General features: G+C 30.2%; 2 protein-coding genes and 1 long non-coding RNA gene across 3 annotated transcripts; 2 read left to right on the forward strand and 1 right to left on the reverse strand.

Annotated features, from left to right (window-relative positions):
• Positions 1-7,404: 7,404 nt before the first annotated feature.
• On the reverse strand, positions 7,405-9,736 carry LOC133680972 (chloroplast envelope quinone oxidoreductase homolog). The gene is made up of 4 exons (XM_062104045.1): positions 9,534-9,736; positions 8,974-9,115; positions 8,415-8,506; positions 7,405-8,201 (listed from the first exon to the last, which is right to left on the reverse strand). The coding sequence occupies exons 1-4, from the start codon at positions 9,603-9,605 to the stop codon at positions 7,509-7,511; spliced, it is 999 nt and encodes a 332-aa protein (XP_061960029.1). The 5' UTR covers positions 9,606-9,736; the 3' UTR covers positions 7,405-7,508.
• Positions 9,737-13,286: 3,550 nt separating this feature from the next.
• On the forward strand, positions 13,287-14,085 carry LOC133681039 (uncharacterized). The gene is made up of 2 exons (XR_009836414.1): positions 13,287-13,392; positions 13,549-14,085. It is a non-coding gene; the product is annotated as an uncharacterized LOC133681039 (long non-coding RNA).
• A 6,615-nt stretch (positions 14,086-20,700) lies between these two features.
• LOC133699870 (heavy metal-associated isoprenylated plant protein 30-like) lies at positions 20,701-22,665 on the forward strand. Its single transcript, XM_062123378.1, has 3 exons — positions 20,701-20,863; positions 21,840-21,915; positions 22,024-22,665. Exons 1-3 carry the CDS (start codon positions 20,834-20,836, stop codon positions 22,344-22,346), a joined length of 429 nt encoding a protein of 142 aa, XP_061979362.1. The 5' UTR covers positions 20,701-20,833; the 3' UTR covers positions 22,347-22,665.
• The last annotated feature ends 3,473 nt before the right edge of the window (positions 22,666-26,138 follow it).

Genomic DNA, 26,138 nt, shown 5'->3' on the forward strand with positions numbered 1-26,138 from the left:
CACATATAATTAATATTTTGGATTAATGTCCAAGTATCAGTTATTAAACATAAACGTTGATCCTTAAAAGCTTTCTTTAATTTCTCCTTCTCAACTAAATAAATCTTCAAACAATCTCTCCAAATTATCAAACGAGAAGGAACATGAAATCTAGGTTGCATTACTTTACAAAATGATTTAAATCCTTGATTTTCTATAAAGTTAAAAGGTAGCTCATCAAGTATGATCATTTTTCCAAGGGCTTTCCTACACTCTTTATAATTATAACCCACTGCCTTAACAGTCACAAAATTTTCCTCTCCATTATCACCCCCTCTATTATAGGCTTAGGTTCTAAAACTAAAGTTTTTTGTTTTCGATTAATGACAAAAGGAAATTTTTTGCATACACTTAGATGACTCCACATGTTACTAGTCCCATTAAGTATAGTATGATATGTATAGTCTTTTCTACAATACTTACATGCAGCCCTAAGAGTTTTAGAATTACCATCTAGTTTTTTAAAGTGATCCCAAATTTGAGGTAGTAACTGGAATAGGCAAAGAATTTGATTCTGAACTTGAAGGATTTGACTCATTTGATGTAGGATCTTCCCCATTATCCATCTGGAATTAAGAAAACAACAACATGAATCAATATCTGACTACAATTGAGAATTAAGTAAAAGTTGAGTATCATGTTAGGTTCATATAATTGCAAAAAGGCATCTGTCACCTCTCTATTCTAAAAAACCTGCATACTATAATGGACTAATTAACAGAATGAACCTAACATGAACCTAACATTCTGACTAGGCAAAATGAACCAACAGTTTATAACATATCATACATGAATGGTTTACACTGTAATGGACCAATTAACAGAATGAACTTATGGTGATTAACCAATTATCTTGATTAACCATCTCAAACAAGGTGTACACCATAATGGACCAATGGTTTATAACAGATCATACATGAAAATCAATCAAGATAAAACATAATAAAGTTATGAACACTGTTCAAATCCAATTTGATACAACAGATTTACCCGACAACCATGTTTTCACTTGAACTTATTATTGAACAATGAACAGATATAACAATTAACAGATTATACATGAAAACCGAGTAACCTAACATGATGCTTAACTTACTGCTAGAATAAAACAGAATGAACTTACTGCCAGAATTGATACAACAGAAAACAAATTGATAACTAAACAAAGCAATCAAGATAAAACAGATTAATAGTTGATAATACATATAAAAAAAAACCGATAATACAGATCAAAGCAATCAAGATAAACAGATACATATTAAAGTTAACAATGCTAAACAAAGTAATCAAGAACTCAATATCAACACAAATCAACGGAAAGGAGAGAGGGCAGGGAAAGAGGGGCAATCCTGAAGAAATATGCTAAAACCCTAGCTGTAAGAGGATAGAAAAAGGAGAAGCAGAGGTCAGAGAAGCATCAAAGTTTGAAACAAATGTTACAACTTACAAGCACACGAAGGCCAGAATTAACAAATGGATAAACAGTAAACTTTACCTTGCCGTTTTTTCTCTAATAGAGGAGCCTTCTCTTTCTGCTGCAAGTGAAGAGAGATGCCAAGGGGTTTTGTTCGGGTTTTTTTTCGACTACAAGTATACTATATGGATGCAGAGATGTGGGTTATTTACTTATTATTCGACTAGAGAAGAGACAAATGCAGGGGGCAAGACGTAGAGAGGATGAAAATTGAAGGGGAAAGGAAGAAGGCGATAAGACTCTCTAGTCTGGTGTGGGCGGCATCTTCACATGTAATGTCAATTAGGGTAGGTCTACACTTTTGTTGTATTATTTATACTAGGTCATTTTTAACTTTCTTTTGTGGGAAGACCGGTTCGGTTCACCGGTTTCAGTGGTAAAACCAAAACCGAACCGAACCAGCAAGATTTCTAGTTTTAAAAATTGGTTTAATCGGTTTTCCATGTCGGTTCGGTTTTCTCGATTAATTTTCCATCGGTTTTCTCAGTTTTCTCGGTTACTCGGTTTTTTTAAACACCCCTACCTACAGGATTTTCCATTCTTTTTGAAAAACACATATGTTACCTGGAGTTTTTTTTTTTTGGCTTTGTTTAATTTAGTTTTTTTATGATGATTTTTGCTTTTGAATTAAATATAAGTATCAAAAGTTTTTTCGTGCTTTGTTCCAATTACTTTTGAGACCTAGGCTAACCTAAGCCCCGAGTCCTCTAGGTCACGAGTTAACTCATCAGGTTGAGTATTTTGAGCATTAAATGATGTATTTTGATTTTGATTTTTTAAATTTTTTTCTTTTTTTGAATTTGATCCTCACTCACTTGATTTTTATTTTTATTTTTATTTTGGATTCTTTTGTGAATTTATGGAGTTAGAAATTTTCAATTCGACCTTCAATGTTTTGATTTTAAATTTTTATTTTAGAAACCTTTATCAAATTTTAACTTGTTTTTGATTTCATCATTAGATCCATAATATTGATTTTTTCTAATTTCATCACCCAGGTTCGCTGATATTTTTTTTTTGTTCATTGATTTTATTTCCTTGATTTTATCTTTCATCGTTTGGAATCCTAGGGGTTGATGGTTATCATTATTTTTTTACGCTTTAAAAAAAATAAGTCAGCTCGCAGAGAAGCGCGAACATGCTATCTATTGTAAGCCTAGAGAATATTTATTCTCCTCGTCAGCTAAACAAGCACAATACTAATTTAAGCTTCATAAAGTTATTCTTGCAGGTTTTGTTGGGCCCACAAAGTCCTCTATGAAATTTTTTATCAGCTCATGGAAAGTGCCCCAAATCTTTCTACTAAGAATTTTTCCAACCTCATCAATTGGAGTTATCTTTAGGAAAGGAGCAAAAAGCCCGTTCATTCCTGTTTCTCAAAAGCTTTTTCCATGACTAACGAAACCTCGATGCAGCGGCAACTATGCCAACAACTATGTCTACGACTATGCTAGTGACTATGTCTACAACTATGCTAATAACATGTCAGCATCATCATTTATGCCGCACGTGGCAATGCTAAGGTTACGCCAGCGGCTATACACAGGTATACCTACGACTACGCCCACAACTATGCAACAAGGTTACGCTCACAAACTACTTTTATGGTGGATTGTAAACACAAAAGGTGTCATTAAGACTTGAGGGGTTTTGATGATACATAAAAGGTAACATTACCCACTATAAGTATTTTATCTCTCACTCTTGCTAGGTCAAGTCTTCCAAACACACTTAGGGAGCTCTGACAATACATGAAAAAACTACACACCTTTATAAATATATTTATAAATATCGTAGATATTTATATTAAATATCTTATAACTTAGATATTTATGAGATATTTATATAAGATATTTAATTAAATATCTTAGATATTTTTTAAGATATTTATCTTAAAAAAATCTATATATCATCTCTCTAGATGAAAGGTTTGTGAGAGTTCATCTCTCTAGACAACATAAGTCTAAGAAAATACAAGTTCGATATAAGGCTTAAGGAACATTTAAGCCTAAAGAATATTTATTCTCTCTGTCATCTAAACAAACACTATACTGATTTAAGCTTCGAAGTGTTTTTCTTGCAGGTGTTGTCGAGCCCACCAAGTCCTCCGATTCTAGTTTTTCATCCTCTGAAAAGCGCTCTTAGTCTTTCTATTAAGATTTTTCTAGCCTCATCTACGTGGGGCGTAGCCGCTAGCATTTTGTTGGTATAGTCGTAGACATAGTCACTAACATAGTCATCGTTGCATTGAGATTTCATCAGCTATGGAAAGATGATTTGAGAAATAAGAATAAAGTTCCCATATACGGCACCAATTGATGAGGCTAAAAAAATCCTTAGTAGAAAGATTAGGGAGGTTTCTTAGGCTGATAAAACTAGATCTAGAGTACTTGGTGAGCCCGCAACACCTGTAAGAAAAATCGTACGAAGCTTAATTCAATATAGTGTTTGTCCAGATAATGGGGAAAAGAAATATTCTCTAGGCTTAAATGCTCTTTAAGCCTTGTTTTGTATCAAACTTGTGTTTTTTTAGACTTGTGTTGTCTAGAGAGAGTCTAAAGAGATGAGCTCTATCAAACTTTTCACTTGGAGAGATAAAGCTCCGTTTATATAGATTTTCTTAAGATAAATATCTTAAGAATTATATGTGTGTAATTTTTATAAAACATCCGTGTAGTTTTTCATATATCATCAGCAGGTCAATTTAATATATATTTTTTTACCAAAATGATGACGCTTCAGGTTTTTTTTAAATAACATAATTTCCATTTTTTTTAAGAAAAAAAACATTGCTGTTTTCGTAAAAATATTCAGTTCAAAATAAAACCTAACCTAGACTAGGTTCGAGTCATCAAGTTTGTTGCACGTGTGCAACGTTGCGGTGATCATCCACCCCCTCTCAGGTGTGTTGTATCTATCTGACAAATATGGGGGACAAGGCTTGTCTCTTATTAGTGGAAAAATAGAATGAGAGTTGCCACCTAGTATTTTGGCCACTAGGAACCTAACTGGTCTCAGAGATTGGGTACGAGGACTGGTTGCGTAAAGGAAAGGTATTAGCACCCCAAATACACCCTACCTAAGGTAAGCTGCATTGTTTTATGGTCTGATATATGCTACAGTTGTATCATATTCTAATTGTTGGTCTGTTTATGGTTTAAGAAAAGTCCTCATCGGTAAGGAGATCCTTATTTTATCAGGTAAAACCTACTATTTTAACATCAACAAAAGAACTACCTTTTTAATATCAGGAATATATTTTATGTATAAATTCGTAATCCCTGATATTAAAAGAAAACAAAATAATTTTTTTGGATTTTTTTGAAATATTGGTCAAGTTCTCGTGATTTTAATAAACTGGTTATTAAAGCCAAAATGCATGCTAAAACATATTTTTTAAAAAGTTTTCTTTGTTGTATGAAAATACAATATGATTTTTTTTTTTTTTTGCTTTTAGAGACTTAGTCGTATGCATGAAAATGAAGATGTTTTTTTTTTAATGTTTTGACGAAATCTGGGTATTTTAATACTGGATTTGTATTTTTACGGTATAAAAATACAAACCGATATTAGCCAAAATACGCGAGGATATCACAAATTTTCTGAAATATATTTTTTTTGGACTGGGCCAGCCCCGATCCACTCATTTTGGGATGGACCCGACCCACTCATTTTGAGTTGGGCCGGACAGTGAACAGTGGAGCACTCTCCACTATTCACGCAGAACAATGGAAACGATGCAGCGAAGAAGAAAAAGAAGAATAAGGAAGAGGGGCGGACCTGTGGTGGCTTCGAGGCAGTGCTACTGGCGGTTGCTGACTAGAGAATGGCTTGGACGGTGGTTGGCCTTTATTCTTCTTCTCTGTGTTTTTTCTTCTGCTCTGTTCTTCTCTATTTCTGTTTTTTTCTGTGTTTCATCTTCTCCCCACTTTTGTCTCCTGCTTCTCCTTTCTTCTTTTGTTTCTAATGGTGGCTGTTGTTGTTGGCGAAGCGATAGTGGCTCTTCTTTATGGTGACGGGCAGTGTCTGCTGCTATTTTTCTTGTCTATGCAGAGGTGCAAGCTTCTTCTTCTTCATTGGTGCTGCAGCAGGGGGAGGAAGATGGTGGGAGGCTGACGGTGGCGCTGCTGGTTGCGAAGGAGAGGAAGAACACTAGTGGTTCTCTTTTTTTTTCTTCTTTCTTCCTCTATAATCTTCTCCCTTCTCCCTCTTTTTTTCGGTCTTTTCTCCTCTATTTTCAAACAATTCTTCCTCCTCTCTCTCCTTCTATTACTTCTCTCTTCTCTTGCAATCTATCCCCGATATCTTTGTTTACGAACTTAAACCAGGTTAATCATTAAAACTGATGGATTGGGTCATGATTGTCTTCATAAACACAAAAAATAATGAAGCAAAATTTTCAATCATAAAATAATTGAAGAAAATCAAAAATAAAAATAATGAGGACAAAATCATTCACAAAAAAATAATTGAAGGAAAAATAATTAGGGATTAAATTGAAAAAAAAATAAATGAAGAAAAGGATAAAAAAATGATGACTAAAATTGAAACAAAAAATTCTAAAGGATGAAAAAAAAATTAATGCAAATGATAAAAAAAATTGCAATAAAAAGAATGAGGACCAAATTAGATAAAAACAATCCTATGAAATAAAATGCAAAGGGATGAAATTGAAACAAAAAAAATTTGAAAAGCCTTAAAATCAAAACAAATAAAAATCAAAAGAATGATGACCAACATTAAAATAAATACAAACTGGGGGACACATCTGAATTTTTAAGAGCTTGATATGGAAACCAATGCATAATGGAGAGAGGGAGGGAGGGAGGGAGGAGGAAAAACTTCTATTTCCACCAACTAGGCCAAACATGTGATACTAGTAGCTACACCGCCATCTGACATGACGGTCAATGGATTTTGATTGTCATAATACATCCCACGTGCCTCTCGTTTGGCAGGGGGATAATGATAATCATTGCCCTTTTATATTGATTTATTAATATTTTAATAATTTGAATTACTAAAAAGCCTCTAAGGGTATCCTCATATTACACAAAAACATGTGGCAAAGACAAAAATGTCTTCCCTTGCCAGACTTAGAATTTTTAAAGTTAAAGGCTAGACATGTTATTTTACTGTAAAAAAAATATACAAAGAACAAAAAAACCCCTTTCTGCAAGGCTAAAACTTTTAAGAGTATCATCGTTATTTAATTGTGCAAATAAAGTTAAAAATACACAAAAACCCTGGACAAATTAAAAGACCTATTTCTTAGCTTTCAATGGTGAAGAAGTAATTTCACTGCATAAAAAAAAAATATAAATTTACTAAATTATCCCGATCAATTGACAAATGATATTTTGATTTCCTTAAAAAGGCAACTCTACCCTTGTAGCCAAGGCAATTGCTTAGTGTATTGAAGGACAAAATGATCAATATACTGCTTGAATCCACATTGTTTCTCTTCACTTGCTATGGGAAAAGTTGAGTCCTTTAAGGTTTTTTTTTGTAATGTTCCTTAAGTCTTGTTTAAATCTTATACTAGATTTGTGTTTTTTTAGACATATGTTGTCTAGAGAGATAGAGTCTAAATATATGAGCTTTGACATACTTTTCATCTAAAGAAATGAAGCTCTGTTTGTATTAATTTTCTTAAAATAAATATCTCATAAATATCTAAGTTATAAGATATTTAATATAAATATCTAGGATATTTATAGAGATATTTATAAAGATACGTGCATTATATAAAATATTTATATAGTTTTTATTTTATGTATTATCGTCTGCTCACTCTCGAGGATTGACTTGGCCAGCTTGAAACTCTAATGCTGTAATTTATGATTTTTATTTTTGAATGATGGTTTTGTCGTGCAAACTAAAGATGCTAGTTGAAATGTGGAAATTATTTTCTTCTTTGATCATTGTTTTTCACTCTTAATGTTTTTTTCAATTATTTCAATGAACAATCAGAATAAACATAGGGTGGTTATGTTCAAGTTTCCACAACAATCTTCCCTGTAGCATGGCCATCGATACTCTTTGCCCAAGCATCTTCTGCCTTCCTCAATGGATGTCTGGAGTCGATGATCGTCTTAAGCTTCCCTTCCTTCACTAGTTTAATAAGACAATCCAGGCTCTCAATGCTGGGGCTTACGGTTAATATGGGCACCAGCTGTTTCTTGGAGAAGGTAAGTTTCTTGAGAACAAAAGTCATCATGGCACTAGCGCCAGGAGTGATGTCAATAACCTTACCACTTTCACTCAAAGTAGGTTCAAAAGTAGACCAAGAAATGCCCAGTGCACAGTGGAGCACAACATCATATTTCTTACCAGATGGACTCTTGAGAGCTGCTCCTTCAGGTGTTTTGTAATCAAGAACCTCATCGGCCCCTAAGCTCTTGACCAATTCGATGTTACGAGCACCACAAGTGGCTGTTACGTGTGTATTTCCAAGCTTTGCTAGCTGAACTGCATAAAGACCTACACCACCTGAGGCAGCAGTGATCAGAATGTTTTTCAGCTGCCCGCTTCCATCAAGCTTGATCCCACCATGCTGTGTGAGAGCCTGGTAAGCTGTGATACCTGAAACAAGTAAGCCTGCGCCTTCGGCAGCTGAAACTTCAAATGGCCTCACCACAGTCAAGCTCTCCTTTGCCACAGCATACTCAGCTAGTCCACCTCCATACTGCCATTGCACAACACAATAAATTCTTTGAATGTTAAGATTGGCCGACTGCGAGCAGATATTATATGTCAAGATTATTTGTCATTTCTCAAAGTTTGCTTAGTCTAATTCATTTCCAAACATTGTCCCATCTCGTTCTTCCCTAATGCTGGCAAATCTAAGGCTTCAAAACACAAATTCATCAGAGGGGAAATGGCAGGAATAAGCACTTACAAGATGGCCAAGTTCTGCAACAACTCTGTCACCAATTTTGAAGTTCTTTACTTCTGCTCCAACCTCTACAACCTCGCCTGCCACATCAGTACCTGTTCAAGCAAACAAAAAGAAAAAAAAAATTAGGATTTCTGGTAAAAGTTCAACTCTTGTCATTGACAACAAACAACGTAAAAGACAAAAATTACAGAGTTTTTGTTCAGAACTTGATATTCACTTGCACCAACAGGATTTCTGGTATGACTACATAACATTAATTTAGTCGATTTCGGTTCTTTAAACTATCAGATGATCAGCAAACTTAATCAGATAAACATCAAAACATCAGAGATAAGAATGCAGCTATAGAACTCAACAAAACCATTACAAATCTCCAAGTTTCAGACGCCACAGACAGTTCTAAAATAATGTTAGGATCACACAATTTGATATAGAGAATCATCACAGCAAATAGAAGAAGAAATCACACATAGACAGATTGTTTAACATGGTTTAATTAACCATGCTTACGTCCAAGGGAAAGAAGTTTGCCAAATGCAAGAAAGTAATGCTGTATTACCAGGTATATAAGGGAATTTGCGAGGAAAAAAAGGCCGCAGCTTGCCTTTCTGGATTTTCCAATCAATTGGATTCAGACTGGTTGCTTCCAGCTTTAACAAAACCTCGTATTTCTGAGGACTTGGAAGTGGAACTTCAACATGCTACAATAAAAATTTATTTATTTTAAGAATCAAAATTCAGTCAGCAATTCATGTTCAACATGATTTTCAAATCTTTAAAACCTCGAAACAGAAGCTGAATTTTGAGCTAGAAATTCCCATGGTTGCAAAAATTAATTTAGATTTTGTAAGATTATCATTTCAATTACCTACGTATACGAAAAAAAAGTAAATTATTGTTAATAATCGTTAAAACACATAAGAGACTAACTTACAAAATCGTTAAAAAAATAAGGACTGACTTACGATACAGAAAAAAAACACCCTCAAAAGGTGAAAATAAATAAGCCATGAACACATAGAGAACTAATTAACAATGAAATTAGAAGAAGAAGAAGAAGAAGAAGAAGAAGAAGAAGAAGAAGAAGGGAAAAGAAATATAAAGTAGAAAAAAAAAAACCTTTAAAGCAGCAGGTCCTCCATCATAAGAATCATACTGAATGGCATGCATGAGCTTCCCTGCCATTCCCATGCCTAACCAGGAAATCAAGAAGTTGATGATATATGCAAATTTGATGGAGCAGAAGACTTGCTAATGGTTTTTATGGATTTACTGGATACTTAATGTTCAGGGAGCAGCATTATTCAATTGACGAATACACCCTTTGATGAGTCAAATGGTATTGAATTGAAGTGCTACGGAGAGGAGCAAGATTACCCCTAATAGTGTTGTTGAAATTGTATTTTATTTTAATTATAGTTTTAAAAATATTTGATTAATTAATATATTTCATAAATTTTATATAAGTTTTACTTCAAATTTATCTTGAAATTTTAATTATAAAAAATATAATTTATAGTTTTTTTAAAAAAAATATATTTTCAAATCATTATCCTTAAAGACAAAACACACAATTAGTTTTTTTTTTTAAAAAAAAAAATTGATGATATTACATCTTACATTTGAATCAACGGTGTAAAGTCAAAGGTTGACTTTGACTAAAATTAAACAAATACCCTGTATTTCTCACTCCATTTAAAATATTTCTTAAAGTCTCCTTCTTGCCATAATTTTGCTCCAATTTGAAGCTTATGACTGTCGGTAGATATTTGAAAATCTTAATCAAATTAATTATAAAACTACAGAGATTATTTTTTTTAGAAATATATTAAAATATATTTTTTAAATTTTTAACATCCGTATATCAAAATAATAAAAAAGTATTTTTTTTTTATTTTCTAAAACAATTACAGCTAAACTGAAATACCAAAAGACATTTGAAATTACATTACGTTTCATGGTAAAGAAAGCCGAGAAACCTCTAACTGAAATGAGGTTTTAATTAGTTTTGTCAAAAATACTTTTCTAATTTTCTATATTTATTTTGTACAAAATATTTTATAAGAAACCGGTTAACATAAATATTTTTTTGATAAACATATAAACTTAATTTATTTATTAAAAAACATCTTAGCCAATTATCACTAACATCTCCATTCTAATACATCATCATTATTATTATTATTATTTCATATCCATTATATTTTTACATAATTATTTATTATAAAAATAAAAAAAATAATGTAAATTTTTTTCAACGCCCATTTTAAGTTTTAAGCCATTTTCTCTTCTTTTAATTGTAGTACAAGGCCAACTGGTCTTTTTTTTTTTCCGGTACAAAAGTTTTTAACGTGCAATTAGTAGTATCTTAACAATTATTTATTGGGTTTATTTAAAAAAAACAGATAAAAAAAGAAAATAAAAGATAAAACTCATGAATGACAAAAAATAATAAAAATATCTTCATTTAAAACTTTTTTTCTCCTAGTTGTTTTATTTTTTTCTTTTAAAATGAATCAAAAGAGTAACTAATTATTGAGTACCTTAAAATTCTTCCCTCAATACTGTTTAAAATGTTTATTTTTTAGATAGTGTTTGATGTTGTAGTGGTTATTGTTTTTCAAATTATATTTTGTTTATAAATATATTAAAATAATATTTTTATTTTTTAAATTTTATTTTTAATATTATTACATCAAAATAATTCAAAAACATTAAAAAATTAAATTTAAATAAAAAATATTGATTTGTTTTAAAATACAGCTACGCTGCTATAACAAACATTCCCTTAATGTATTGACATGAATGCAGGAAGGTTTTGCAGTTTACGCTATGGAGCAAAGGCATCTTAGCATCCAAATGGTGGGCTAATGCGACAGAAACAAGGGGCTAACACAATCAACACGAGGAAAGTGATCAAACCGTACTGCTGCCGGCTGTTTTGAAGATAATTTTAATAATGATAAAGTTTTGTGATAATATTTTTTAATATTATCATGTGTTAGCATGACCACAGTGGTAGAACTCGGACATGAGCAATGAGTTCATCGGAGACTTGGATTGATTTGATTAAAACTGGTTTGTTTTTATATTTTAAAAAAAGTTAAAAAATTTTTTTATTTTAAATTAATATATTTTTAGTGTTTTCAAATTATTTTGATTAGCTGATATTAAAAATATTTTTTTAAAAAAAAATTATATTGATGCATTTCCGAGTAAAAAACAAAACAACTAAAACCACACTCTCAAACATGCAAAATCAAGATTACCTGCTTAATTTGAGATTGACTTGGTTAAAATACTGCTTTTTATTGTTGATTTTTTCTATAAATTTTTTTATTAAAATAATATTTTTTTAATTTTAAAAAAACTTTAAAAATTAATCCAAATCAACCGAACCTTGAACCGGAACTTGAACCGAGTTAACCTTAAATCAAGTTTCACTACTATGAGCGGGACCAATATTGTTTTTCCTGTATTTTTTTACTTGGATATTTTGGGCGGCGATTGTTATTTTACCAATAATTCAAGTGTTTACCCTTCAGGATAGTAAATTACTGACATTTATTCAATTTGTAAGAAGTCAAAGTCAAGGAATTAAAAACATATGTAAAGTCCCCATTAATTAATAGGTTTGCATCCTACCATTGATAATTACTTGTTTAATCTCTATGTTTAATTACGTTTATATCAAGCTAAATTTTTTAGGGTGTAGTAGTCGCATTTATATACTTCAAAACAAAAATTAAAAACATGAGAAATAGTGTAAGGTAAGAGTTTGGTTTTGTTACAAAGAGGTTTGCTTATTTTATTTTATTATTTTAAATAAAAAAATTTATTAATTTTTAATAAATATTCTTTTTAAAAATATTTTAAAAAAATTAATTTCAATTAACATATAAATTGATCCCAAGATATTATTATTCAATAAAAATAACTATTGCAGTTACATCATAATCTAGGTAAAAACTATCCAGCTCCTTGTTCATTGATACAAGCAGGCAAGGGTAGTTTTTGGTATTGTTATAACAATTATTTTTCATTGAAAACTATATTAAATTAATATATATTTTTTAAAAAATTATTTTTAACATTAAAATATCAAAATAATTTAAAAATATAAAAAAATAATTTTAAATAAAAAAATCAATTTTTTTACAAACAGTTTACTTTTAACCGAGCACATCATGTCATTTGACTAGGACAAGACAAAATTAGAAACCCAGTAAGTATTTATTACGAGTAAAATTAGGTTTTCACTTAAACTGAGTGAAGTAATTAAAATACATGTGAAAGACACGAAGCATGAAAATCTAATTTTATCTAAAAAAAATGATTTGATTAAATCCCTAATTCTATGCAAGAATAATCACACTAAGTAATTTGTTTATAAATTATTTCTAGTTTTAACCAATTTTATTTTTCTTAAATATATAAATAGGAGTCATCATAAAAACATATTTATCAGTAAAAATATATAAAAAGAAATTATTGTATGTGCTAGGTTCATTAATATAAAACCTATTATAATCATAAATATAATCATAGCTATCACGTTTAATTTGACTCGTTGATTTGAGAGTTTTTTTAGATTAATATAGTGTCTGAGTCAATTTATATATATCTTCATTAATTTTACAGATCTAAAATTAACTTAAATTTTAATTAAAAAAAATCATTTGAAAATTTATAGTTTCTATCATCATTACCTAATACATTTAAAACAATCGGATATAAACTCATCTCATTCACTTTTTATATCAACAGTAAAGAAAGATGTTTTTTTCTATATTTTTTTTATTTTATTTTTCAATATTTACTTAATTTAAAATTTATCATCATAAAGTTAATGAATTTAAAACAAGCTCATGTGGTGAAGTCACAAAGAAATCCATCCATCCATCCATCCATCCACGTGTAAGAAACAGCCGACCAGCTAGAACAAAGAAAAGGAAATCGCTTTGTTGATGGCTCCGTGGTAATCCAATTCCTTTGCTTAATACATCAATAATTCTTACTTTAAATGATCATTAGAGAAAACCACTAACCATTCTGACTGTTAAACTGCCGAACCTCTTTGTTTTTAATTTCCTTTCTACGAATACTCACCTTCTATACTGTTTCTTTGGTCAAGCTCAAGAATATTTTTGAAGGGGCGGAGCTAAATCTTGGGACTTCTGGCAATTCTTGAAGTGATGATACTGGTGGCAATAGTGGCGGAGCTGATGGAGGAGTACATGGCGTTTCTGACTAGGGTTTTGGAACATGTGTTTAATGATGCACCTTTTCCAAGAAGGGTTCGTTTTCTCATTCTACGTAATCTTCCTTTTGCTTCCTCTTCTCATCATCGTCCTCCTCTACATAGAGCTAGCTCCTAGACTTCACTGAAATTGTTTACAGGGAGTTCTCCTCTCCCACCGCAACCACCCACCTCTTTGTTTATGCTTAATTCCTTCGTTTTTCTTTTTCTTTTTCTTTGCGGTTTTATCTCCTTTTGTTAATAGTTTGAGAGTTAATTAACTTAGCTTTTGTTTGAGTTTTTGTATGATAATTAGTGGTTCTCTTCTGTAATTTGAGTGCTCTTAGTTTTCGGGTTTGGTATGGTTTTTTATTTTTTTAATCTTAATACATTCTATTATGTTTGGATTAATTAATTAGATTTTGTTTGAAATTGATAGAGTACTGAATGTATGTTCTGTGCGGTAGAGATTAGAATATCCTCTCTTTTAATTACTTCATGGATAATAGTTTAGAACAATTCCAATTTTTTATTTTCATTTCGGAAGACAACAAATTAATTACAAGCCTTATCCATTTCTTCGATGAGTTGTAAAATTGGAGTTGCCTTTGTTTTCACTTCTTCAATGGGGGGAGAGAGAGAGAGTGAGTGATGGACATATAGTGACAAACCCACCCGGTCTTTGACGAGGAGATTAACATTTTAACCCTCAAAAGGCCAAAAAAAGAAAAAGAAAAAAAAAAGAAGTCTTGTTCCTTTCCTTTTTTTTTTTAATTTACCACTTTTTTCTCAAATTTACAACCATAAATATACATTGCTTAATATTTTTTTTTAATTTTATTTTATTGAATTAGGATTCATGACTACTATCAATAATTTTTTTTAACTTATTAACAAATTGTTTGAAATCAATTTTCTATGTAATTAAATTTAATTTGAATTTACATGATCTGAAGAAATGAAATGAAATGAAATTTATTTTATTTTTTATATTACTCACAGTATTTTTATCTTATTCCTTTAAAGTTCTTAAAAAAAAGATGGATATATAAGTATTTTAAAAAAGCTAGTTTTAATTTACTCTCACACCCTGGATAAGCTACTCAATCTGTGCAATACACGTGTCATTCAACTTCCTCTCAAGATGAAAAGCTCGGGGACCATGGCGCACCACCTATTGTATAATTTACTCTCACCATTGTTGATGGTTTAGCCTCCAAACATGGATTTTTTTTGTCGATAAGCTAATGATTTCAACTTTCCTGTCAATTTTTCCAGATAATGTTCTTGGTTTGCCATAATAATGATGACAGAGACATGCAGCCCTCAAAATTTCTCAGTGCTTATCTGATTTTATGGAGATTTCTCTGTACTTGTAAATATTCTTTGCTTGATATGTTATTTCTTGCTGCTTTTTAGCACGTCCCACATCGATTGGTTGGAAATCAGCTTAATTGCTTTATTATTGTTCTTGTCGGAAGCCTTCCGCGAAACCCAACCTGGAGACGAAATTGTCTTTTTTATTGTTTCGCGAAGAGTACTTTGCTTGGTTTTTGGGTCTGTCCGTGTTTTTCGAAATAAAAAAAAGATAGTTGAAATAAATGAGATGTTTTTCTATATTTTTTTTATTTGAACTAATATATTTTTATTTTAAAAATAAATTTATTTATGTTTTTATTTTATCTTTTTAATCAAATATATTTTTATCTTTTTAATGTTTTTCTTTTCTGTACTGAAATATTAATCAAATATAATGATATGGAATAATTTGAAATAGAGCTGGGACTCTAGGAGGCACATACTGGTTGTTAGCTTCTTCTTCTTGGGTGTTTTTTATTTTTATTTTTTATCAATGTTCAAATCTTAAGGAATGGTATATGAAAATGATTTTTTATAAATATATTAAGGGGAAATTATCTTGATCATTCTTAATTTTATGTTTTACTTAAATTATTTCGAAAACAACAAAAAAATCGCTGGTTAATGAAAAATTTTATATATATATATATATATATATATATATATATATATATTAGAAAAACAACAAAACCACACCCAAAACATTCTCTCTTCAATTTATGACTTCTCTTTCTTCATAATCAAACTTTAAACCAATAAAAAATTTACTACCCAGCAGACAAACTCTCTTCACAGTCAAAATTTAAACCAATCAAAATTCTCATGTCTCCCTTGATCCACTCCCGATATCCAAGAAACGAGAGAGAGATGGAGATGAGTCCAGAGGATGGCCCCAAAGCTTGGAAATGGACATCCAAAAGAGAACTTGGGATTTGATGAAGGTCCTAAACATTGCTTAGAAGCCCAGACATGTTCACTATCGAGTCCCTAATTTTGCTGGCGCCTCAGCTGCTGCTAAAAATTTATAAAAATGCTTTCAATATACGGGACCATCCGAGATCATCCCTTGAGGTTAGTTCATTCTCTTGGTTAGTTCATTTCATTTACTGTCTTTTGCTTGATGAAACTGACATGTTATTAGTAGAAAGGGGACTTTCATGGGAAAAGGAGGCAAGTTTTATATGGATTTTTAATAATGTAAATATGTTTTTTTTAACCTTATGTGTATTACAATGATAAAAATATATTTAAAAGAGTCAATTGTATTTTAATATATTTAATACATAACTATTTTAACAACTCAATATGACTCGGTTCACTTGATGGGTTTAAAAACAACCCAAATAATACTCAATCAACTTATTAATATTAAATGATAAAATTAAAAAAAAATCAATTAAAAAAACCACCTAAATTAACCCGGGTAAATTATCAAACTCATGAAATGGGTCTTAAGATTAGGATAATCTTATAGAAAACAAACCAAAAAAATATAAATTTAAAAAAAAATCAAAAGAAAAATAACTAGTAAAAAAAATGTCATTACAATAAATATTATTTTATAAGGTTTTTGCTTTTTTGCAAGATGCATAGAAATAACATTTTTATAAGAGATTGAAAAGCCACATTAATATTATTATATATATTTTTTACTTTTCATTTAGCACATACTTTAAAGATGTCCTAATAGGGTTCGGTTAACAATCTAGTAAAATACAAATTAAGATCTGATTTTTTGTTAATTTTAAATCTTAGATATATTTTTTGTGGTGGGATAGATTATCAAAATCAAAATTCTCTCTTCAAAATCAAATTTTTTTTATCACTGTTTGGTTGTTCGAATTTTTTCATTATGATTAATGTATTCTTTGTAGTTGGGTTTAAGAATTTTTGGTAGTTGGATTGGTGAAGAATTTATGACAGTAATTTTCATAGTAATTCTTACATTATTAATTAAATATGAATGATCTAGTTAAAGTTTACGTCAGTAATGCCACATGGGTGTTGTTAGTGCGCTGCCTAAAGAATAGCCTCATTGGCTATGAAAAATGATTTAAAAAGAAATTTGTTAATTTATTAATTAAAACTACATTTTGATAAATATTTTAAAATTTCTTCTCCGGGATTTATTCTACGACGTCCCTTTCAGTTGTTTCAATTGGATACTAACTAGCTATTTGCTGTGATAATTGATAAAAAGAATCACAAACATTGAGGGGAATCATTCTATGCTATTTAAGCACAAAATATGAAAATACTGAAAACTTAGTAAGAAAATCACTGAAGAGAGAGATTAAAATCAAATTGGAACTTCAAGAGAATAATTATATATATATAAAAAAAGCCAAATTGTAATTTGGGGAAGAACTGACAGGAGGGATCCCTTCTGTACTATGACCCGGCCAGCCATTTGGCTTGCAGTGTGCTTTGAGAGTGCAGCTTCCATGAAATATTAATTATAGTGGATGATCACACAATATAATATGGCTGTAAAGAGTGGTTGGTGAGCATGTATATTTTAAACGAAGATATCATATACACAAATGATATCTTAATTAGTAACAACAAATTCTTCCACAGAAACAATCTGATCATTACAATTTCTCATACCTGAGGTTCTTCTCTTGCACCATGTAGCCCTCCTCGGCTCAACTTCCATCGCCAAATTTTTAAAAATGGCTTGTGCGATGGGCTACCATTGTCGGAGGAAGGACTGGAACTGTATAAGGCAAGGGACTGGATATTTTAGGACAAAAATAAGATGGAGTGCTTAAGTTTGTATCAAACTCTGGCTACACTAAGACGCAATTGCAGTGCATGCCACAAAATCTGTCTTTGAACAAGAATGTTTCCTAATGTCTAACGACACATCGGCAAAGCAAAAACCCTCCAAGGTGGGGTTATTCATCATGAGATTTAGCTCTTAAGAAGGTTTGGTTTGGGAGGTGAATTTCTCCTAGCTCGTGAATTTAAGGGCCATGCTGCCTAATTCTTGGATTCTATGATCGATATAGCTTAAATATTAGCCCCTAGTGCTGCAGCCCACTTGCAATTTGATGTTAAGAATCGAGAACCTCCTCCATAATAACTTTTAGGTATGCCTATTGTTCTCTGCCTGCCTAGGAATACACTTGCAAGTAGCCAGGCAGGCATCATATTATCTCTTTTGAAATAAAATTATTTAAAAACATACATTCGATTATGTTTTTTGAAACCCTTGTTCGAGGAACAAGAATTTTCTCTTTTGAAATAAATATCAAGAGAAATACTATTATAGACAAAAGAGGTGAAGGATCCATGGCAGCATCAAACCTTCCATTAAGTGAGAATAAAAATTATGTCAGTAATCTTCCAATAAATGTCCACACGGTATTGTTTCTTATCAGACACTCCGATTCCAATGTTAACAAGGTATTCTGAGAATTTTCTACTACATTTGAGAAAAAAAGTAGATAACTTGGTCCCTCTACTTTGCACATGTGGTTAAATTAAGCTCTTTACTTTAAAATTGATCAGAACAATTTCTTTGCTTTCAGTAAATGGTGTTACATTCTGTTACTAAATTGGCCATTTCGTCTAAACTCGTGAGTAAATAGCTAGCATATGCCTATAGGGACTAACTAAATTGAATGGAAATGTCAGTTAATGATATATATATAGGGATCAAATCAATAAAATTGAAAGTACAAATTCTAGATTAAAAGATTTGAAAGGGTATAGGGACTAACTAAAAACACACCGATGTTGTATATGGATAATTTACAATGGGTTTCGGTGGTCATAGTTTTTTTTTTTTCTTTTTTAATCCATATCCCTTTTTATTGTCAGATTTCCCTTATTATATATAGCATGGTGAAATATTATATTTTATTTAGTTAAGTATATATGGACAATATATAATTATGCACCTTACCTTACTAATATCTTTATCCGATTTTTTGATATTTATACCTTATTCATTAATTATTTATTGAGTACAAAATTTAAATATTTATAAAATATTTATCAATTTTAAGATATATATTATTAAATAAAAAATAAAATTGCTAATATATATTTGAAGTTTGTGTGTGTGTCTATATATATATATATATATATATATATATATATATATTGTATTAAAAAAATCTAAATATTTTTTAAATATATCTACATAATATAAATATATATTTTAAGTTATGTTCTGGTAAATTTTAAATTGAGTTTGATAATATTTATATTTATCAAGTAAAGAGTGATGTCGGTATCTATCTGTTTCATGTTAAAGTGTTATCCCTACCCACAACGAAACAATTAATTTTCCTTTTTCTTCATTTTCCCTCTTTCATTTTTTGGTTTTATGGTTAGTGTGATTGCTGGAATAATACGTTAGTGTGATTGCTGGAATAATACCATAATTTGTTAGGATTCGGTGGTTGTGATGGGAATAACAGTATATTTATTATTTATTGTTAATTTAGTATATGATGCTCCTACCTAATTGACGTACAAATAAGTATAAATACCATTGTATTCATTAAAAAAAATATAAATATCAACCCAAAATATTCCTTTTACTTTCTTAAATATTAAGCTTCTACAAAAATTTATTTTGAAACATATATATGTATATTTTGAAACATATATATGTATATTTTGAAACAAGATAATATTAATTAGTAAGCCTGTTTAAGATTGGTATGAGGTGACTAATAATTAGTTTCTTAAATAAAATGATATTAAGAATAATTAATCAACACGGGTCAATGAACTAACTAACTAATTAATTTTCTGAAACCAGAAAGATTAGTATCTAATTTATAATGCAATACGAGAGAGATGAATTTATAATTTATTATTGTTAGAGAATAATATAAATCATATCTTGAGATTTTACCTAATAGTTTAAGCTTTTAGGTTAAATTGGTTCTTTAACATGGTATCAGAGCCTTGATAACCAAGCGGTCACGAGTTCGAATCTCCCCATCCCTATTTATTTGATAAAAAATGAACATAAGATAATGTGAGTTTATACAAGTTTCAAGTCTAAAAGACTTTCACTTGAGGAGGTATGTTAAAAAATAATATAAATCATATCATGAAACCTCACTTAACAATTTAAGCTATTGGATTGAGATATGCTGTTAGATGAAATCTCATATTATAATTTATATTATTTTTTAATATACTCTTTAAATTGAAAATACTCATGGAACTGTAACTTTGCGAGGCTTTGTGTATAGATGGTGGAGAAAGGAAGAATATGGTAGAATATATGTGTTGATCATCACTTGGCATCAAAACCCAGCTTTCTTTCCTTAAGCCCATCCAATCCGTATCACATATGAGTCATGATATATATTCCTCTTCGTCTATGTCATCGGAAGCTCTTGACCCACACATCAAGTATAAATAATTCATGTGAGAGGGAGATTAAGATACCATTCCCTTCTCTAAAAGAATTGTTTTTTATTGTTTTAATTATTTTGGAAGAGACCACATTTTCCAAATTCCATTGAATTTAAGCGCAAGAAAACTAGCAAATGGAATATATCGCATGCATGCCGATGGAATAGAACCTTGAAGGAAGCGATGCCAATACCCACAAAGGAATATCTTCTTGGGTCTAGCTTGTCTTTCTAGCTAGTTTAACTCTCCCCTTCAATTTCCTTCGCTAGCTTTATGTATTGAAGGGGAACCCTATATATATATTGACCGCCATGGCTACCATCTTAGAGCGAGCATTCAAGTCTTTCTTATCTAATTCCATTGCTTACTGATCTTACTTTAAATTTACTTTCGAGAAGAGTACCGCACGAGGTTCGAAAATATCAAACACAACATGCCTAAGGGGAGACCACTTTCTTTGCAGGTTCGCTTTCATCTCCTCCTTCAACTAGTTTTTCTTTTTCTTGTTTCTTAGCAATCAAGGTATCTTCTATATATTGCTTCGGCTTTCATCACCTTAATCTTCTCGTTCAACTTGCCAAGCAAGAGAGAAAATACAAGGGTTCTTTTTCTGCCTAGATGAAATCATTTTTCTTCTTCTTTTTGTCTCTTGTTTTATTACGTACTAGCTAGTGCATGGTGGAAAACTCCTCTTTTTTTTTGTTTCATTAGGGAGAGGCATAGACAAAAAAGAAAAAGAGTCTAGTTTGTTCTATATGTGAGAAAATAGGTGAGAGGAAAAATGACTTTTGGATCTTATAACCCCATTTTGCTTGGTATTTATACATGGATTTTAGAAAAATGATATGGATAGTATTTTTGGTGAATAATTTGCATATATCTTTTAATTATTGTAAGTTAGAACTCCCTCTTCCAACATATATATAATGGGGAAAAAAATACTGCCCTTATTTTTTTTTTTTTATATATATATATATATTAAGGGTTTTTTTTAAGAACAAAAATTTACATTGGCTTTAAGGGGGTGTTTGAGTAATGGCAACAAATGTTTTTTTAAATTTTTTTTCACTTGAAAATATATTAAAATAATTTTTTTTATTTTTTAAATTTTATTTTTAATATTAATATATTAAAACGATCTAAAAATACTTCAAAAAAAAATTACAATTTTCAAAAACTCCGGTTAGGAATCCTCAAGCCGGTAAGAGCAGGGTCTAAAAAAAATTATTTGGTATCTTAATCAACAAGTACTGAAACATGTTTCTTCTTCTGTTTGGTTTCATTATAGAAAAATAATGGAAAGGCCAACTTTCCCAAATATTCCTAACCCTAGAGAACATAAGAATCTTGAAGCTATATCAATTTAATGTAGGTCCAACATCAAATCAGAATATCTCCAAACCGTGTTTAAACCGTGTTTCATCTTTTTGCTTTATTAGACTGTGGAGCTCAAAGTCAGGATGTGCTGCACTGGCTGTGAAAGAGTTGTCAAAAATGCCATTTACAAGCTTAAAGGTATATCTTTCATTCCATTCTTCAATTTCGGCAAAACAAATTTTTTTTTTGTTGGATTCGTATCTAATATTTTTCATTCCATTCATTAATTTATCTATGTATTATCAGGTATTGATTCAGTGGAGGTGGACTTGGAGATGGAAAAGGTAACTGTAGTGGGATATGTTGATCGAAACAAGGTGCTGAAGGCGGTGAGGAGGGCAGGAAAGAGAGCAGAATTCTGGCCCTATCCGAATCCGCCATTGTACTTCACATCAGCTAATCACTATTTCAAGGACACAACTAGTGAGTTCAAAGAGAGTTACAACTATTACAAGCATGGCTACAACCTTGCAGACAGGCATGGGACCATCCCGGTGAGCCACCGGGGAGACGACAAGGTCAGCAACATGTTTAACGATGACAACGTTAATGCCTGCTGTCTCATGTAGCTAGCTAGCTAGCTATATGTATCTTCAAGTTCCAAGTGTGTACGTAGCTATTGGGAAAGGCTTGTGTGTAGAATCTAGGTGAGATTTTATTTGTATGAGGATGGCATGTATCATCAATTGTTCATCCTCTTATCTGTGAGCCATGGAAAAGTTTGTGTGTTGCTTTGTATGTTCTGGTGGTATGGTATGTTCTGGTGGTATGGAATATATTCAATGGAACAGCTAGCTTCATGCGCTTGTTTTCATGCCACTGTATTATCTATCATTGTATAAAAAGATGTCCATATCAAATAATTCTGCCTTCTAGTTCAAATTCCAAGTCCTAATTTGTACTATAATTTATATATGTTTTCATTATTCTTTTTTAAGTTTTATAATTATTTTATTCGACAGGGAAAAAAAACATATCAATTTTTTTAAAAGTCTAAAATATTTAAAATGTCAAAGACAGTACGTAGTAAATCTTATTTAATAATATTTGTGGTTATGGTTACTATTTTTAAATTAATATATATTGAAGGACACATTAAAAAAGTATCTTTTTCAAAATTTAAATATACAATTAATTTAACCAAATACTTTTAAATATATGATTATTTGATATAAAAACACATTAACACAAAAGAATAAATTATTAATCTCACATCAGTTCAATTCCCTCATATATATATATATATATATATATATATATATATATATATATATGAGAGAGAGAGAGAGAAAGAGAGTTTCATGAGTGAATAAAACATGATTAAATTAATTGCCATTAATTCAATAAACGTCCGGGTTCCCTTTCTGAACAAATTTCTATAATCAATGAAAACCCTAATGAGGGCCAACAAAGGAAGTGCGTGCTGATTCCTGAATTATAGAATTTAAATAAATTTAGAAAACTTCACGGCTAAGGATAAAATAATTTGATTGGCCAATCACCAAAGTTACTTCCCTATGGAGTTCCTCACCCTCCACTTGTTGTCAAAATAAGCTTCAACTTTTTTCCAGGAGATTCCCCCTCTTTTCCTTTTCGTTTCTTGCTGGTTTTTCAGACAGGTTTCCTTCTTTTAGAAGGCCAGTCATTCTCGCACAGTTTTGACCATTGGATTGGTATAGAATATTGCATCAATGGCGGTAGGGTTCGGGGAATTTGAGGTATGGACCCCAGTGCTAGCAAGAAAGTGGATTGTATAAATAATTGTTATCATAAAAAATAGTTCAAATATCTTGTTCCCATCTCCCTAAAACCCCAGGAGAAGGAGATTTTCCTAGCTAGCTGGTATTGGAAAACCATTAGCTAGCAGTACTGTAGTATTCATTGATCTTCATTCTTCCACGATGCACGCTTTGGATCATCAAATCCTTAATTATCTTGATTAAATAACTATATTATATATATAAAAAATACCTAATATACTTTAGCAATGTATTTCCTTTTTCTTAGTAAAAAATATTAATGCACAGATAGACTGATTGCACAGTACTTAACAAAGAATATTATGTCTTTTCCATTCAATTTAAGATATTTTTTTGTGAATAAATCAATTGGATGCAAATTTGTGACAGGAAATGTGTTGCAGATGTGTTTGTAGATTAGATAGACGACATACAATCCAACAAAAATAATTATACTAGGTTATTTTCCACACAATTGTTTTGGCTTGGACTAAAATTCTTCCATAATGGAGACGATCATCAAATCCTTATCTTTGGAGCATAAAAAAAAATATTTAGACTGTCTTATATTTTTTGATACTATTATTAAATTTGATTCAACCATTTAAACTTGAAAAATCCTGATTTGATTCTTTACTTAACCTAATTTTTAAATTAAATAATATAAAAGTTGCTCTAACGTAACCTTATTGACTCAGTAGGTCCAACTAAAAAAATCAAAGGAAAAAAAAAAACAAGTCATATTCACCCTAGTCAACCTGCAAATCCATAACCTAGATTATAAACTCCATTTAGATGAATTAATTCTTTTATTTTATTATATGATAAAAAATAAAAAATAAAACTTGATTTACAATCAATAAAATATTTAATGATAAAATTCAATAAAAAATTTTACATTAAATAATAGAATTGAAAAAAAAAATAAAGGATAAAAAAAACCCTAAAGAGATAGTAAAAAAATAACCGAGATATGCAAGCTTGAGTGGCACAACGCGGATGGGCCTATTACATAACATCCTTATTGAGCCGCATGCCTAGGCTAATATTTATTTTCTTTTTAAGAAGGTCTAATCCCTTATTTTTTAGAAAAAAAAAATAAACAACAAGTAATCTGTTAAATAATATAAAATATTACTCCTATTTGTGCTAAACCCATGAACTATCATTGATCACAGACATGCGTTGACCAATTAAGTTATATGATAAAGATGTTATAAAATAATTAAATAAATATATAATCCCGATTTAATGTTCATATAAACACTTAAACCAATTCCATGTCATTTAGTGATTATTTAGGAGGGTGATAGTTTCTACTCTTGAGTTTGTTTTAAAAGTATATTTTACTTTAAAAGTATTAAATTGATGTTTTTGTAGTATTTTTTAATGTTTTTGATGTTCAAAATAAAAAAAGACAAAAAATCTATTTTGATACAATTTTAAATAAAAAGTATTTTTTAAAATTGCTTTCCACAATGCTAAACACTTAATTAGTTGTGTTGTTAATACCTGAATATATTTCAGCAATATGGTTTTTTTTTAATAAAAAAAATATTAATATAAAAATAGGCTGATTGCCTCCTTCACGATGATGAATATTATGTCTTTTCTTCCTGTACATATTTAATGATATTTTCATGATTAAATTAATTAATGAACATAGATTTGTCCTTAAAAAAAAAGACGAATCACTATATTAATTTGAATATGAAATATCTAAACTGAATAATGTTAATTTATGGCTAATTAATTTACAAATTGACCTGTTAAATAGTGCTGTACAAGTATTGAATTGCAAAACAATAAAAGACAAATTACATAGAAACTTTCAGATTGAAATTGTCCCTTGCCTTTGGATTGACCTATCTAATATTAATTATTTTTCTTTTTTCCAAAAATTTGAAGCAAAAGTTCAATTTACTTTGGTTGAAGGCCTCCATATTTAACTTCGATCCCATCTTTAATTAGCTAAATCTCTCGATTTATATATAATGATGAAGCTCTTAAAAAAGTTAATTGCCCCCTTTGACACATTTAACAGTTGAAAATGTAAGTAATTCGCAACATTTTGTCATAAAATAATATGCAAGTTATTTGAATTTTTTTATATAAACTTGTCGGAAAATAATATAAATCATATCTTGAAATGAGATGATTCTTTGACATGGTATCAGAGGCTTGATGACCAAGCGGTCACGAGCTCAAATCTCATCATCTTCATTTATTTGATAAAAATTAAATATAAAGTAATGTGAGTCTATATAAGTTTCAAGTTTAAAGAGCTTTCACTTGAGGGAGCGCGTTAGAAAATAATATAAATTATATCTTAGGATCTCATCTAACTACTTAAGCTATTGAGTTGAGATGGTTCTTTGACAAACTAATACATTAATAAATAAATAAATAATAAAGTGTGGATATCATAAATTTTAAATTATTGATTTTTTATATGGAAATCTTATTTGGAACATTTGCTTGTATAGCATTGGAAAATATATAAAAAGCTCAACATATTAAGTATCGATTTTATCAACAATATCGTAATACCTTATTTGAATTAGTTACAATAGTTCTTGTGATTTGGTTGAATTAATTAATTAATTAATTAATTCCTACAAT

This window comes from Populus nigra, chromosome 1, assembly GCF_951802175.1.
Source record: "Populus nigra chromosome 1, ddPopNigr1.1, whole genome shotgun sequence".
Lineage (NCBI taxonomy): Eukaryota > Viridiplantae > Streptophyta > Magnoliopsida > Malpighiales > Salicaceae > Populus > Populus nigra.